General features: G+C 55.3%; 1 protein-coding gene across 4 annotated transcripts in view; it reads left to right on the top strand.

Annotated features, from left to right (window-relative positions):
• The window catches only part of ALDH4A1 (aldehyde dehydrogenase 4 family member A1), a 31,951-nt gene that overhangs the window by 8,315 nt on the left and 8,557 nt on the right, over window positions 1-15,079 (top strand). For 3 of the 4 annotated variants that reach the window (XM_009200527.3, XM_009200530.4, XM_021936708.2), the window contains 7 exons: window positions 5,099-5,192; window positions 5,752-5,844; window positions 8,642-8,714; window positions 9,535-9,690; window positions 11,720-11,869; window positions 11,950-12,024; window positions 13,262-13,449. In XM_009200527.3, the coding sequence (XP_009198791.1) occupies window positions 5,804-5,844; window positions 8,642-8,714; window positions 9,535-9,690; window positions 11,720-11,869; window positions 11,950-12,024; window positions 13,262-13,449 (683 nt within the window). In that variant the 5' untranslated portion in view covers window positions 5,099-5,192; window positions 5,752-5,803. The remainder of the gene's footprint in view (window positions 1-5,098; window positions 5,193-5,751; window positions 5,845-8,641; window positions 8,715-9,534; window positions 9,691-11,719; window positions 11,870-11,949; window positions 12,025-13,261; window positions 13,450-15,079) is intronic. The other variant, XM_003891218.3, reaches the window with a different exon arrangement.

Below are 15,079 nucleotides of genomic sequence, written 5' to 3'. Positions count from 1 at the left end.
ATGGACAGCTGGGCCGGTGCTTGGAGACTTCCAGGCACAGAGAAAGCCATGGGGGCATGTGATCCTGAGGTCACAGTGGGCATCTGGGTCTCTGCCCTGTGGAAGGGGGAGAGAGGCCTACAGGATCTCTATCTCTGACGTTTCCTGAGAGGGAATGGAGAAAGGAGGACTGGCTGCTACTACATTCATTCATTCATTCATTCATTCATTCATTCATTCATTCATTTTGAGACGGAGTCTTGCTCTGTTGCCCAGGCTGGAGTGCAGTGGCATGATCGGGCTCACTGCTACCTCTACCTCCCAGATTCTAGTGATTCTCCTGCCTCAGCCTCCTGAGTAGCTGGGTGTATAGGTGTGCGCCACCACATCTGGCTAATTTTTTTTGTGTGTGTGTGTTTTTAGTGCAGATGGGGTTTCACCACGTTGGCTAGACTGGTCTCGAGCTCCTGACCTCAAGCGATCTGCCCACCTCGGCCTCCCAAAGTGCTGGGATTACAGGCATGAACCACTGCAACCTGCCTACTAAGTTTTAACCTGGGGATGGAATATGGTGCTGTGTATTCCTCCAGTAGTTGCTGAGTACCTGGGCCAGCCCCTGAGGCTGTGATTTTTGGGGGCATCTGGGAGCCCATGTGACATAGCATTCTGAGACCTTTAGAATTTTCTTTGGAAAGCAAGAGCGGGAGGGGTAAGGAAAGGCCAACACTTTTAATCCTCCTGATGACCCTGCAAGGTGCATTGCATCAACCTTAAATAGTGAGATTCAGAAAGTAGGATTAAGTAGAGTTTATTTAGGCTCTGAAGTTGAGGATGGCCACCGGGGAGCATAGATTCAAGTTACCCTGAATATACACTCCGATTAACTGTAGTAACAAGTGGGCTTTTTAAGGTGCAGGGGAAAGAGGCAGTTTCTAAGTCATTTACCAAAAATTTATATTAAAACAATATAAGCTACTGGCCAAGTTCACGCCTGTAATCCCAGCACTTTGGGAGGCCAAAGCGGGTGGATCACTTGAGGTCAGGAGCTTGAGACCAGCCTGGCTAACCTGGTGAAACTCAATCTCTACTAAAAATACCAAAAATGAGCTGGGTGTGGTGGTGGGCACCTGTAATCCCAGCTACTTGGGAGGCTGGGGGAGGAGAATTGCTTGAACCCGGGAGGCGGAGGTTGCAGTGAGCTGAGATGGCACCATTGCACTCCATCCTGGGCTGCAGAATGAGACTCTGAATCAAAAAAAAAAAGCTACTGATTGGCTGTGTGTTGTTCTTTGTATGATGCTTTCCAGGATCATAAAATTAATAGATGAGGCAGCTAGTCAGAAACAAAATGCCTTGAAATAATTGCCACCGGCCGTGGATGCAAAGGGCATGACTCAGGCCTGTGTTTGTGTCTCCCCGGGCCTCATACATTTTGCATACTTCACATAGCTCACACTGCTCTGAGCTATTTTTCTCTTTTCAGTAGTATTGTCCCCATTTTCCAGGTGAGGAAACTGAGGCTCGCAGACTTTCTAAGAATGCACTGAGGTCATGGAGCAGGTGTGAGCTTTGCTTCCAGATTTGTCTGCTTCTGGGGCCTGCGCTTTTCCCGTCCACCAGGACCTGGGCTCCAAAGGGAGACTGGGACAGAGTTCCACTTCTCGGCTGAAAGAGTTGATGGTGATATCTGGCTCACCGTCTTTGGTGGGTGTGGTGCTGTTGAGGCCTGGAGCGCTGCTGGAATGCATGGTCAGGAGCTTAGCTGAGGTCCCTGTCAGAAGCTTCCAGATGGTCCCAGGGGATTGACACTCCCTTGCCCCTTCCCGAGGGACTGTGGAGACTCGCAGACTCGTGGCTGCCTCTCCATTCTTCCCATGACAGTAGGCGGGAGAGGGTAATGCAGGTTTTAATGTATTTATCGTTATCAGATTTCCATAGTAACCCCATGAGGGGGTGTCAGTGTTTTACAGAGGGAAACTGGCTTCAAGACAAGTGACTTGCCCAAGGTCACACAGCTAGTGGGAGGCAGAGTGGGGGTGGGGAGGTGCAGAGCTACGCTCAGGGTGGAGGTTGATGGGGAGGGGAGGGGAGTGGAGAGAAGGTCTTATGTGCTCACTTTGCTGGAGGAAAATACCTGCCAGGTTCTTGGGTGGACTGGCCCCTGCCCCTGCCTCTCCCTCTGCCTCAACCATGCAGGCCCCTCAGCCCCTCCCTCTGCCTCCTTCTACCTGGGATGCTCTTCCCAGCTCCTCTCAAGCCTCCTTTAAGTCTCGCTCAGGGTCACCTCCTCAGAGAGGCCTTCCCTGACCACCGTGGCTGAAGCAGCCCTATTCTCCCCGTTGTTTACTCATTGCCATGCTCACCATCTGTGGTTACTGTCATGTGTGTCCATGTGAAGAGACCACCAAACAGGCTTTGTGTGAGCAACATGGCTGTTTATTTCACCTGGGTGCGGGCGGGCTGAGTCCGGAAAAGAGTCAGCGAAGGGAGATAAGGGTGGGGCCGTTTTATAGGATTTGGGTAGGTAAAGGAAAATTACAGTCAAAGGGGGGTTGTTCTCTGGTGGGCAGGAGTAGGGGGTCACACGGTGCTCAGTGGGGGAGCTTTTGGAGTCAGGATGAGCCAGGAAAAGGACTTTCACAAGGTAATGTCACCACTTAAGGCAAGGACCGGCCATTTTCACTTCTTTTGTGGTGGAATGGCATCGGTTAAGGCGGGACAGGGCATTTTCACTTCTGTGATTCTTCAGTTACTTCGGGCCATCTGGGCGTATACCTGCAAGTCACAGGGGATGCGATGGCTTGACTTGGCCTCAGAGGCCTGACAGTTACCTTGCTTATTTCCTGACCAGGCCTCACACTGAAGGTCACCTGTGTGCAGCCAGAGGCCTTGCTGTCTCTGTCACTGCTTTACCTCCAGGGTCTGAGATGACACCAGAGACCCGGCAGGTCATCAGTTAACCTTGCGGAATGAACACAGGGTCTGGCCACACTCCCTTGGTTTTGTGTCCTTCCTTCAGACCTCCCTGGCTGGGTCATTGAGCCCCAGACTCCTGGCCTCTGACACTCATAGCCAGGCCATTCTGTCTCCTATAGGGCATAAACAATCTCAGAACACTAGCCTCAGGCCATGTCCCTCTGAGACTATGATCAGATGAGACACAATAAGCCCTCTTCCTGATTTTTTTTTTTTTTCCTTGAGACGGAATCTCGCTCTGTCATCCAGGCTGGAGTGCAGTGGCATGATCTCAGCTCACTGCAACCTCTGCCTCCCAGGTTCAAGCGATTCTTCTGCCTCAGCCTCCCAAGTAGCTGGGAGTACAGGAACAGGCCACTATGCCCAGCTGATTTTTGTATTTTTAGTAGAGATGGGGTTTTACCATATTGGCCAGGCTGGTCTCAAACTCCTGACCTCAAGTGATCCGCTCACCTTGGCCTCCCAAACTGCTTTGATTACAGGTGTGAGCCACCGTGCCCGGCCTCCTCTTCATGATTTTTGTCTAAGCACAGACAAAATAAGATCTCTGTGCCACCCACAAAGCACCAAACATCTTGGTAAATGTTCCTTTTTTCCCAGTCAGCCTCACCCCCACTTTCTGACAGCAGCCAATCCAGAGCTCACCCTGGCTTCCTTAAACCCTCCTCAAGTCACCCTGCCAAACCCCATGGGTTTCCTAACAGCATCTTACTGAGATGCCCTGTGGTTCCCCATGCTGTGTGTTCTCCCTCATTGCGCCGACCAGTGAGCCCACCTGTGCACCCCCAGCTGTTCTGGGTTGTCTGGGGTCATTGACACCCGAGAGGGATGATATCTGGGCCTTCTGGACTCAAGTGCAGGTTTCTCCTACTCTCGATCTTGAACTAGTCATTTTCCTTTTAGGACCGAAATGACCTTATTTCTGTAGAGAGGTGGCTGGTGGGACCCATGCGATGCCACGGTAGATGGGAAGTTTGTCAATTTCAAGTGCCCTTTGGGCGTTAGCTGACTTTGTCATCATGATTCTTCTCATTTACAGAGGGGGAAACAGGCCTGAAGGGGAAGTCCCACAGCTGGGAGGTGGCAGAGCTGAGGCTCCAGCTCTGGAATGACTGACCCCAGCGTCCTAGCTTTGAGCCACCTGACCTCCCACCTTGTGACCCTCAGATGTGGTCAGGGGTGGTGGAAAGAGGTCAGAGGATTTGAGCAAGGAGTTCTTGAGACTCAGTGCCCTGGAATCAAGCACCTCACCCCCAGGGCCAGCCCTCCCGGGTCGTGAGCTGAGCTCGGGGCAGCCCTCCAAGTTCATGGTCCACATCTTGGACATTCCTGCCCACCCGGAGCGCTCAGCCCTTTGTGCCAAGAGGATCTCAGCTGGTTCACATTCTGAGGAGACTGTGTTCTGGAATGTGCTGCCCTTTCAGCTCAGAAAGAGAAGGAATTTGGGTCTTTTCGGGATAAAGCCTGCCTTGTGGGAGAAGAAAGGGAGAGTAACGCTTTGCATGTGCAAAATACTTTAAACATGGTTTTGCATCTATGTGTTTAAACTTCAAACAACCACATGAGTTCAGTGTGATTATTTTTACTTGATAGAGGTAGAACCACGCTCAGAGGAGGCAAGTCACAGGCTCAAGGACACACAACCGTGGGACTGGGACTTGAACCTTGGGTTGTGGACCCCCAAGGTGGGTTTTTGTTTTGAGACGGAGTTTTTCGCTCTCTCACCCAGGCTGGAGTGCAGTGGCATGATCTTGGCTCACTGCAACCTCTGCCTCCTGGGTTCAAGCGATTCTCCTGCCTCAGCCTCCCGAGTAGTTGGGACTACAGGCACATACGCCACCACACCTTGCTAATGTTTTAAGTATTTTTAGTAGAGACAGAATTTCACCATGTTGGCCAGGCTGGTCTTGAACTCCTGACCTCAAGTGATTTGCCCACCTCAGTCTCCCAAAGTGTTGGGATTACAGGTGTGAGCCACCGTGCCCAGCCCAAGGTGGGTTTTTGACCCCCTACTTTCTAGTTGCATTGGATTTCAGGCCCTGGGTGCCCACCTAGGACCCCTTGTTAGAGGTAGAGGGGCTGGGGTCTGGTAATGGGGCCACTGCTGACCTCTCTGCCTCTGTCCCCTGCCCTTGTGTCCCAGGCTGCAGTGGAAGCACACCTCCTCCCTGAAGGTGGCCAACGAGCCCATCTTAGCCTTCACGCAGGGCAGCCCTGAGCGAGAGGCCCTGCAAAAGGTAACGGGAGGGTGGGGGGGCACCCGAGAGGTGCAGGGCACGGAGCAGAGGCAGCGCCCAGCAGCCCTGAGCTAGTGCTCCGTGCCTGCAGCCATCACCCACTTCTACCCTTGCTCCCCGCCTTGGGAGGAAGCCTGGGAGGGCTGTGGGTCTGGAGTGTGGGAACAGCTGTGAGGACCAGGGTGGCAGCCTAGAGCTACTTTGGGGCTTCTCAGGCCAGGTCAGATGTCATAAGCCCAGTTGTTTTATACTTAAACATGTTTTCCAGTTAATTGCCAGCATTTTAAAGATCATGAGATTTCACATAAGTTTCAGGTGCAGTTTTTTTATCTCTGTGTCATGGGTAGACCTCACCTTCCTGCAGGGTGACAATGGCTGGAGCAGAGTCTAGCTGCCCCCGAGAGGAGCACACATTCTCTGATGGCCACCGACCCGGCCTGGCCCCCTTCTGATTTCTGTGTCAGCCTGGGCATCTCTGTCTGTGGACTCTGCATTGGGGTTTTAGATGGGAGGAAGCGAGGAAGGCAGTGACCATACCCGCTCTCGTCCCTCTCCCCAGGCCTTGAAGGACCTGAAGGGCCGGACGGAAGCCATCCCATGCGTGGTGGGGGATGAGGAGGTGTGGACATCGGACGTGCAGTACCAGGTGTCGGTATGTCCAGCGGGTGGGCAGCGCTCAGCCCCTCCCCTGAATATGTGACCGCTTTCTCTGACAGCTCGTAAGCTTATAATGTGTGGGCTCTGACTTCAAGGCCTTTATAGTGCCCCTCCCCACCCCAGATTTTGAATTCTGTGGACCAGTAAAACTTCCCAAAGCAAAGGACGGCACCCTGTGTCTGGGCAAGAACGGCCATGAGGGGTCCGCACAGCATCTTCTGTTATTCCGCATAGATTTCTTGCCAAAGGGATTTGGGAGCTAATGGCAAAAAGTTGGGCCCCAGGCCCCGAGCTCCTCAGATGGCATTGGCCTAAGAAGCCCCCATGCTTGGAGTTTATCCTTCCAGAAACTGGCAGGCACTTTACATGGGCCAGGAAACTCATAGGTCTGTGATTTGGAGGAGAGTAAAAGGTCGGGCCTTTTGCAAACAGGGCAAGCACATTCTGGCTCTGTCCGGCTGAAACCCTGGGCAGATGTGTGCAGGGGGAGGGGTGACTGAGCGGGAGGACCCAGGTCCCCCAGTCTGAAGGTTCCCAGGACAGCCTGGGGCAGGAGTTGACCAGAGAGGTGTCCTGGAGCTCTTGTCGCTGGGTCAGGACTACCTGGAGCTGTCTAAGCGTGGCCTGGGGTCTGCAGGCATTGGCCAGGTCACTCTGTCTGCACTGGGTGTGTGTGCAGGTGCCAACTGACAGCAGCACCCACCGCCCAGCTCCCTGGTTGTCTCTGTAACTGCCCAGAGCCTGCCCTTACCTGCAGCTCCCCGGGCGTCCGAGGCCGCATGGCAGCTGGGATTTTTCCAGGCAGCGAGGCTCCGGCATTCTGATAAGGCCCTGGGTGGATACTGCTGATTTTCATTTCCCACATTGCCTCGCCGACCTGGCTGGAGGTTCTGGCCATGTGCTGATCACTGTGGCACCAGACATTTGGGGTACTGGGGCGTGTGAGGGCAGGATCTATGTTTGCTGGGACATAGCGCTGACGGGGCTCTGCAGTCCACTGGGGCCCAGGTTGCAGCCACCTTCTCAGCCCCTAAGCATCACAGGCCAATCTCAGGTAGGGTCAGAATACACAGTGACTGTGCCAAGGTTTAACGTGAAGGAGATTGGTCACTTTCTACTCAAGCCTAGACCAGCGCTGGCCAGTAGAATTTCCTCCAGTGATGGCAGAAATGTGCCAGATCTGCATTGTCCGTTCCAGCGGCCACGAGCCACGTGTGGTTGTCCAGCATGTGAAATGTGGCTCGTGGCTACTGTTTTAGACAGGAAAGCTCCAGTAACTCACCAGAAGACGGATAGGTAGCAAAAGTGTTAGCTGTTGTGATATAAACTCTCTTGCCAGCCCTGGGAAGGAAAGAAGCGAAATTTCTCTCTACTCTGTTGGTCGTGCTGGCATTCACCACTGCCAGGCATTAGGTTTTGAAGGGAAGACGAGGGTTAAAGAAAGACACACACACAGAGAGAGGACGGCTGAGACAGCAACACTGTATATTGCAGAAACCTGAGGAAGTGGGGGACCAGCTTAATGCCAGGACCCACCGCTGCTTCCAGGCTGGGGTACTCATCGGTATGCGTGGACGGGTCTGAGCAGTATGGCTTGCTGCCTGGCAGGATATTGATAAGATGTTGTTATGATCAGGCGGTTTGGCCCCCTCCAGTGGGATGTCATCGTGGTGTTCCTTATACCTTTACCCAGCAAGATATGATAGGGATGTTTCTTTTTTCTTCATTTTTTTTGAGACAGAGTCTTGCTCTGTCGCCTAGGCTGGAGTGCAGTGGCGAGATCTCGGCTCACTGTAAGCTCTGCCTCCCGGGTTCACGCCGTTCTCCTGCCTCAGCCTCCCAAGTAGCTGGGACTACAGGCGCCCACCACCACCCCTGGCTAATTTTTTGTATTTTTAGTAGAGATGGAGTTTCACCGTGTTAGCCAGGATGGTCTCAATCTCCTGACCTTGTGATCCGCCCGCCTCGGCCTCCCAAAATACTGGGATTGCAGGCGTAAGCCACCGTGCCTGGCCGATAGGGAAGTTTCTTTAGGTGGGCCTTTGTCTGCCTTGCGGTCACAAGTGGCTGAGCCAGATGTTTCTCATGACCTGAGCTCCCATGAAATGTTTTACTTGGACCAAGGTCTGCAAAATAGTGGGGAGCTTACAAAATGGTGCGGTTTGAACCAACACCAGGTTCTGTTTATAAATGTTTGTTGAGGATCTTCCTATTTAGATTAGTAAATCTGGGGCTTAGGAAGCAATTGCTCTGTCCATAATGGCTTCGGGGCAGGGCGGAAGTCCCAAGCATTTCACAACACTGGTGCATTCTTTTTGACCTCACCTGGTCATGTTGCCCATGGTCACAGCCTCATGCTGGACCAAAGAATTTTCATCCATGATCCCCTTTGGTTCTCCTGTCCATGCTAAGAGACAGGGAGGGCAGTCCGCATTTCCTAGATGAGGAGACTTAGGGGAGGAAGCGAGCTTACCTGGGGCCTCACAGCTAGTAGGTGGCAGAGCCAGGATTCGAACCGATATCTCCCTGACCACAAAGGTCTGTGCTTTCCTGGAAAGACCTGTGGTGTATGCCTTTCTCCTGGACGGTGAGCCTTCCGGAGAAGGAGCCACTCTTACTCATCATATAGTGGGTACACCAGCACTCTTAACAGGGAGCAACCTGTGGGCCGGGCACTGGGGAGGGCTTCATGGGAGCAGGCCGGGGACAGCAGGCGTGTCCAGGACTTTCCTGGAAAACCAGCTCTGAGCCCGGCCCTCTCCATCCTTACCTGGCACCTCCCTCCTGGACAGGGACCTCACTTCTCTCTCCTTTCAGCCTTTTAACCATGGACACAAGGTGGCCAAGTTCTGTTATGCAGACAAGGTGAGTGAGCCCTTGCTGCTGGTGACTGGGAGGTTAGGGTTGCTGCCCCTGCCCTGCCCTGCCAGCTGTTGATATGGGGGTGGGCATCAGTTGCTGTGTCCTTCTTTGGCCATGGTGGGTAGGTGGCAGGGGGTAGCTGGCACTGAGGGAGTCCCTGGGTGATGTCTTTGACTGGGCCAGGCATGCAAAGGTTAACTTGAGCCAAATGCAAGCTGCCTCAGCCAGGGCCGAGACATTCCCAGACATGCCCGTGGTGGGGCAGATCTTGGACTGGGGAGGAGGTGGATTCTGGAAGGCTGAGTCAGGGCAATTGGAGACACCATCGATGGAAAGCCAGGCCGAGAATTGGCACGGGAAAGGGCCAGCAGGAGGGGCTGGGGTGACTGGGGGTCCAGGAGCTGGCATTGTGTGGCGATGAGGGCAGTTGGGGTCTGGAGGCCAGCGGCAGAGCCATGTCTCAGGCTCCAGTTGACCTCAAGTTTCTGAATGGTGGGTTCAGGGGCACCAGGTCCCAAGAATAAGGTGAGGTTTTGATTAGACCAGAGAGAAAGTGGAGCCAGTTTAACAGCTGTGGGACTCAGCGCCAAGGCCTTAGAGAGCTGACCAACCTGGCCGGGCCCTTCAGGCTTCAGACTGCCAACCGCTACAGGCTCTGACGGGACGCTGTTGGCAGTTGTGATGGCAGGGGGCTGAGGGACCAGGAGACAGGCACTGTCCCTGGATGGAAGAGAGTGGCCTTCCAGCTCTCTCCTCCCTCGCTCACTCCCCAGGGCCCTTCCCGCTGCAGGTGGCAGTCCCCAACCTCTCCCTCTCCCTTTAGAGCCTGCTCAACAAAGCCATCGAGGCTGCCCTGGCTGCCCGGAAGGAGTGGGACCTGAAGCCTATTGCAGACCGGGCCCAGATCTTCCTGAAGGCGGCAGACATGCTGAGTGGGCCGCACAGGGCTGAGATCCTCGCCAAGACCATGGTGGGACAGGTGAGGTGCTGGTGGGTCCGGGTGGGTGGAACGGGGTGGGCTGGGAGTCAGCCGTGCCCCACCCATGGCAGCAGACATCAGCTGAAGCGCTTCTGGGTCCCAAGCCCTTTTGGGGACCCAGAGATGTCCTCAAGGGACAAGGCCTAGGAGCTGGGATGGATGATCACAAATTATTGTGCAGAGCCCGTGTGTCCTGCCTCGGAAATGTCCCCTGTCCTCCATCCCTCTGCCCTCGCTCCTAGGCTTCGTCATGCTTTGCCTGGACTGGTGGTGGCCTGCACTGTCTCCCTGCCTCCCAGCTTGCTCAGCCCCTCGCCGCCCTCAGAATGGTCTTTCCAACACCTCCAGGATGTCACTCCTGGCTTACGACCCACCCAGACCTCTCCACCGCTGAGAGGCAAGTCCCAAGACCTGAGCCCCATATCCAGGGCCCTTCTGCCCACCTCTGTCCAGCTCGCCCGCTATCCTGCCCTTCCCTGCCAAGCTGTCCCACCCATGGTGTAGCCATCTGGGACTTAGCAGGACTCCCTGGTCACGGCAGACATCCTCTCTGCCTCTGCCCACTGTGTCCTCCTGCCTGGAATGCTTGCTGTCTGTTCCGTGCTCGTGAACTCTTACCTCCTGGTCCAGCCCTGATGTTACCCTCTGCGTGAGGCTTCCTGAGTCTTCTCCAGCCGAAAGGACTATTCCTGCCTCTGTTTCCCCAGAACATGTTGTTCCTGCATCAGTTACAGCTCAGATTGCACTGGAGTAGATTGAGTTCCTAGGTACTGCCCCGTTACAAGCTTTTTGGACATAGTAAACATGTCTTGACATTCTCAGTCTTTTTCTGGGCTTTGCACGATACCTTTCAGGAGGCATAGCAAGCCCCTGATCAATGGTTTTCTCTGCACAGAGCTGGCACGACAGCTTCTCGCCCTGCTAAATGCAAGTTGAGGGAGGAGTGTCTCTAGCAGGCAGAGTGTGCGGGGGACAGGAGCCGAGGGAGAAAGGGTTATTTCACCACCTCCAGGACCTGAGCCCTACACTGCCAACTAACCTGGGTTCCTGAAGGGTAAATTGCAGGAGCCAGAACCCAGGCTGCTCTCTGGATCAGGCATTTGCCACCGCCTGCTCCCCGGGCCTCATGGTGAGCACCCCCTCTGCTGCACAGAGCTGGTATGGCAGCCCCTCATCCTGCTGAATGCCTCCTTAGATTGGCTCAGCAGCCCTCTGGGGTGGGTGTCCGGCTCTGCGTGTTCCCGGTGAGCCGCACATTGCTGGGAAGACAGTCTAGGATCAGTTTAGGCTCTCTCCGTATTTGGCCTAAGACTCAGGAACTTCTAGGAAGCCAGGTACACATCTTAGCTCAGCTTCCTGGGCTGTGTGTCTCTAATAGGTCATGCACCTGCCAGTGACCTTGGGTGCCAAGAGGGGGCCACGTCAATCTGGAAAAGCCCTGTTCTTGGCTGTACACAATTTTTTTCCCTGCAGCTCACATTCACTGTTAGTAACAATGGACGGTTTAAGGGACTCACAGTCACTCTCCTCTTGGTTTTTGGCCCAAACTAACCAGCAAGGCCGAACATCATTCCTGGAGAAGGAACCATCCACCTACCACACACCGAGTCTCTGCCCTGGTTTTCCAGTGACCAGTCTCCGGCTCATGCTAGTCTGCCCTTCTGTCTGGAAGGCTCTGATCCTGAATTTGGTCTGAGGCTTGACCATAGATCCTTTGCCATCCTCCACCATTCAGAGTTACTATGAAACGAAGACAGTGCATGGGAAGTACCTGGCCTGCTGCAGAGGATCAGTCAATTCTGCTGATCCCCGTCCAGCCCAGAGGGCCGGCTGCAGGAGGTGCTGGCTCAAGGGCTTGAGAATCCTTTCCCCGTCAGCCCCTGGGACGGGACCTGGTCAGCCCTCCAAATGTTTCCTGGTCCCTGCTGGGGCCTGGCTCAGTGCTCGCGTTGGGCACAGGGTCAGATGTGAGAAGAGGATGGACAGGAGGCTGTTAGCTGTTCCTGACCCCTGGCCCTCTGCCTTGCAGGGTAAGACCGTGATCCAAGCAGAGATTGATGCTGCAGCGGAACTCATCGACTTCTTCCGGTTCAACGCCAAGTATGCGGTGGAGCTGGAGGGGCAGCAGCCCATCAGCGTGCCCCCGAGCACCAACAGCACGGTGTACCGGGGTCTGGAGGTACCTGCAGGAGGCAGTGGGCGGACACGCGGGGCAGCCCAACGCCGTGGGCTTGGCCTCACTGCTGCCTCCTTCCCCAGGGCTTCGTGGCGGCCATCTCGCCCTTTAACTTCACTGCAATAGGCGGCAACCTGGCAGGGGCACCGGCCCTGATGGTGAGATGTGGGCACAGGTGGGACAGCGGCAGCTGGTTGTCCTCCTGGTCCCAACAGACAGACAGAGGCCACCCTGAGCCCCTTGGGTCTCAGCCTAGTCATGGGGAGAGGCATAGAAGGTGGAGGCCGCTTGGGGCTGTGGGTAGCCTTTGGGACCAGAGATCCAGTTTGAATCCCAGCATCGTCCCTCTCTACCTGGGAGACCCTGGCAGTCCCCGAATTTCTCTGAGGCACAGTTTCCTCATCTGCAAAGTGGAAATAATAGGAAAGCCTCCATGACTGGGTTGTGAGACTCAAATGAGACACATCCAGCAGCAGGCAGGGCTGGCCCGGAGCTGGCTGAGTGTTGGCGGCTCTGTTGATGACAATTACCGCTGACCTTCGGTGCTCAGCACGTGCCTCTGCTGTCAAGCACGGCATGGAGATGATCTCATTTCATCCTCTCAGCAGCTCCGAGAGGGAGTTGTGACTCTGCCTCTTTGCCAGATGACAAAACTGAGACACGCAGCCGTGACTGACTTGGCAAGACCGAGTGACTAGTAAATAAATGATGGAGCAGAGAAGGATTTGGATGTAGAGTCTGTCTCGGGGTTGATGGTATTCAAGTCACTCCTCTGCTGTTATCGGAGTGAGGGTGGCTGTTACTGGATGAAGTCCCTGGCCTGTGGGGGAGACTCAGCCCAGCTCCCAGACAGCCTGGGCGGGAGAGGTCCACATAGTCATCGGGAACCCCGAGCCCCAGACAGGGGCGCTGGATGCTGATGCCGGGGTGTGTACTAGGGACATGCGTGGGGACATCCTCATGCATCTGTGCACAGACAAACACGGTGCATGGCCAGGCACCCACGTGCCTGGCTGCTGCACATGCCTGGCCCAGGATGTGTGCTGAGAGAGCCCGTGTACACTTGCCCCGCCACGCCCAGTGAGCACTCAGTGACTAGCACAAAGAACAGACCTGCCCAGGTGATGGCAGGACTGGTTGGTGCAGGCTGCTGGGGAAAGGGAGCCTTGGCCGGAGCATGGGGTAGATCGGGCCGTGCCGTGGTCTCCTTGGCAGGGACTTTTGGAGACGGGGCCAGACGCCTTGGAGGAGTGGGGTCCGGTAGGGGATGTCCTGGTTGACACAGGGTCTGGTGGTTCCAGGTGAGGGACGACCATGCTGTAGGGTGGGGGTGGGGGTGGGGGTTGGGGGCTGGTGGCGCCATCCTCATGCATCACCAGAACACCTCCCGTGCAGGGCAACGTGGTCCTGTGGAAGCCCAGTGACACCGCCATGCTGGCCAGCTATGCCGTCTACCGCGTCCTCCGGGAGGCCGGCCTGCCCCCCAACATCATCCAGTTTGTGCCAGCGGATGGGCCTCTATTTGGGGACACTGTCACCAGCTCAGAGCACCTCTGTGGCATCAACTTCACAGGCAGTGTGCCGTAAGTCCCTGGGGATGGTGTAGGCTGGGGTGGCTAGGGGACGTTCACAGGCAACTCCGGTCACCTGCTGTCTGTGAACCCAGGGTCATACACTGACCCTACTCCTTTACTTGCTGTGTGGCTGTGAGTGAGCCACTTCACCTCTCTGAGCTTCCATTTCTTCATCTGTACACGGAGTGATTATCCTTAATTTGCAGAGTCATTGCAAGGATTAAACGTGTTAATGAACAGGAAAGAGCTTCGCAGGCTGGAAGCGCACCCTACGGCTGTGGGTGATACTGGTTTCAGTGCTACCTCTGCTACTGGGGAGGACACAGGGGAGCATAGAATGAATTGGAGGAGTCAGGAAGGCTTCTTGAGGAGGTGGCATCTAAGCAGAGGAGTTGGCCAGGCAGAGGGGAAGAGGCAGGAGAAGAATATATATGCTGGGAGAGGGAACAGCACATACGATGTCGTCAAGGCAAAAACATGTGTTCTGGGGCATGGCCGGATCCTATGTGGCTGGAGTGTGGAGTCTGGGGGCGACAGGGCAAGAGAGTGAGGGCGGGGCATGGTTCGAGTTGAGGTAGGGGAGGCAGGCCACTACCTGATCTCGACCGTGCATGCACTCACTGGCTGAGCAGGTAATTTGGAGCTCACACTAAGGCCCAGTGGTGAGCACACACCAGGGACAAGGTCCCAGCTCTCAGGCTGGAGGTGGCAGTTGGGGGTGGTTAGTCTGGTGACCGTAAGATACTTCGGAGTCTGCAAAGGTGTCTGGCCTTTATCCTGAAGGTGATGGGAGCCATGGAAGGTATCAAGCAGGGAGAGTGGCTGAGTCAGAGTTCTGTGTCAGCAGAGATTGCAAATCATGGCCCCCAAATTGTTTCTGGCAAGAGGCTCTACTTTTTTTGACTCCTAACAGTGATGGCCCGAGTTTGTATAATTGGGACAATTTCACAGATAAATCCATATCTTGGCCTGTCTTGGTCCCCTGGATCTGGATGCTCTGATCTTGCATTTCCTGGTGGTACCACTGGCTGGAGGAGTGGGTGGGTACGCTGTGGCTCTCTGCATACCTGATCCACCCTGTTTCCTTTCCCTGCTGACTCCTCTGGGTCCCTGTGTTTGCACCCTCATCCTCAATGATCTCTCTGTGGCCTGACGCAGGAGACTAGCCAGGAGCTGTCGACCTCCAGGGAGGGGTGGTGGGGGCTTGAACCAGGGGAGAGACGGGGGATGTGGAGAAGGGGGCAGGTTCAGGTGAGTAGGATGCAGGGAAGCACAGGGGCCATCGCCTGTCCTGGAGTTGGGGTTGGGGTGGGTGTGGGTGTGGGGATGAGGGGGGTAATCAGCGAGAATGTTCAAGATGGGCACCTGGGAGGGCGAGCGGGCTCGGGGGGGAAGATGAATCTCGTGTTGGTCACTTCAGGTGTTATCTGAGTGGACATGCCTGGAGGCAGCCAGAGACCTGGGTCTGCAGCTCGGGGTCCTTCTTACCTCCTCTTCCAGGCCCCAAGCTCTGCCACCCCCTTCCCTGCAGCTTTGCCGGGGGTGGGGGTGGGTGGTGGCAGCGTTAGAACTGCTGAGAAGGACCGTTTTCCAAAAGGCCTGCTCCGCCAGCCGCGGGCCCCTGGGCTCCCCGCCTATC

This window comes from Papio anubis, chromosome 1 (assembly GCF_008728515.1).
Source record: "Papio anubis isolate 15944 chromosome 1, Panubis1.0, whole genome shotgun sequence".
In the NCBI taxonomy this organism is placed as follows: domain Eukaryota; kingdom Metazoa; phylum Chordata; class Mammalia; order Primates; family Cercopithecidae; genus Papio; species Papio anubis.
Note: the sequence above shows the minus strand (reverse complement) of the source record. Positions and strands in the feature narration are given on the sequence as shown.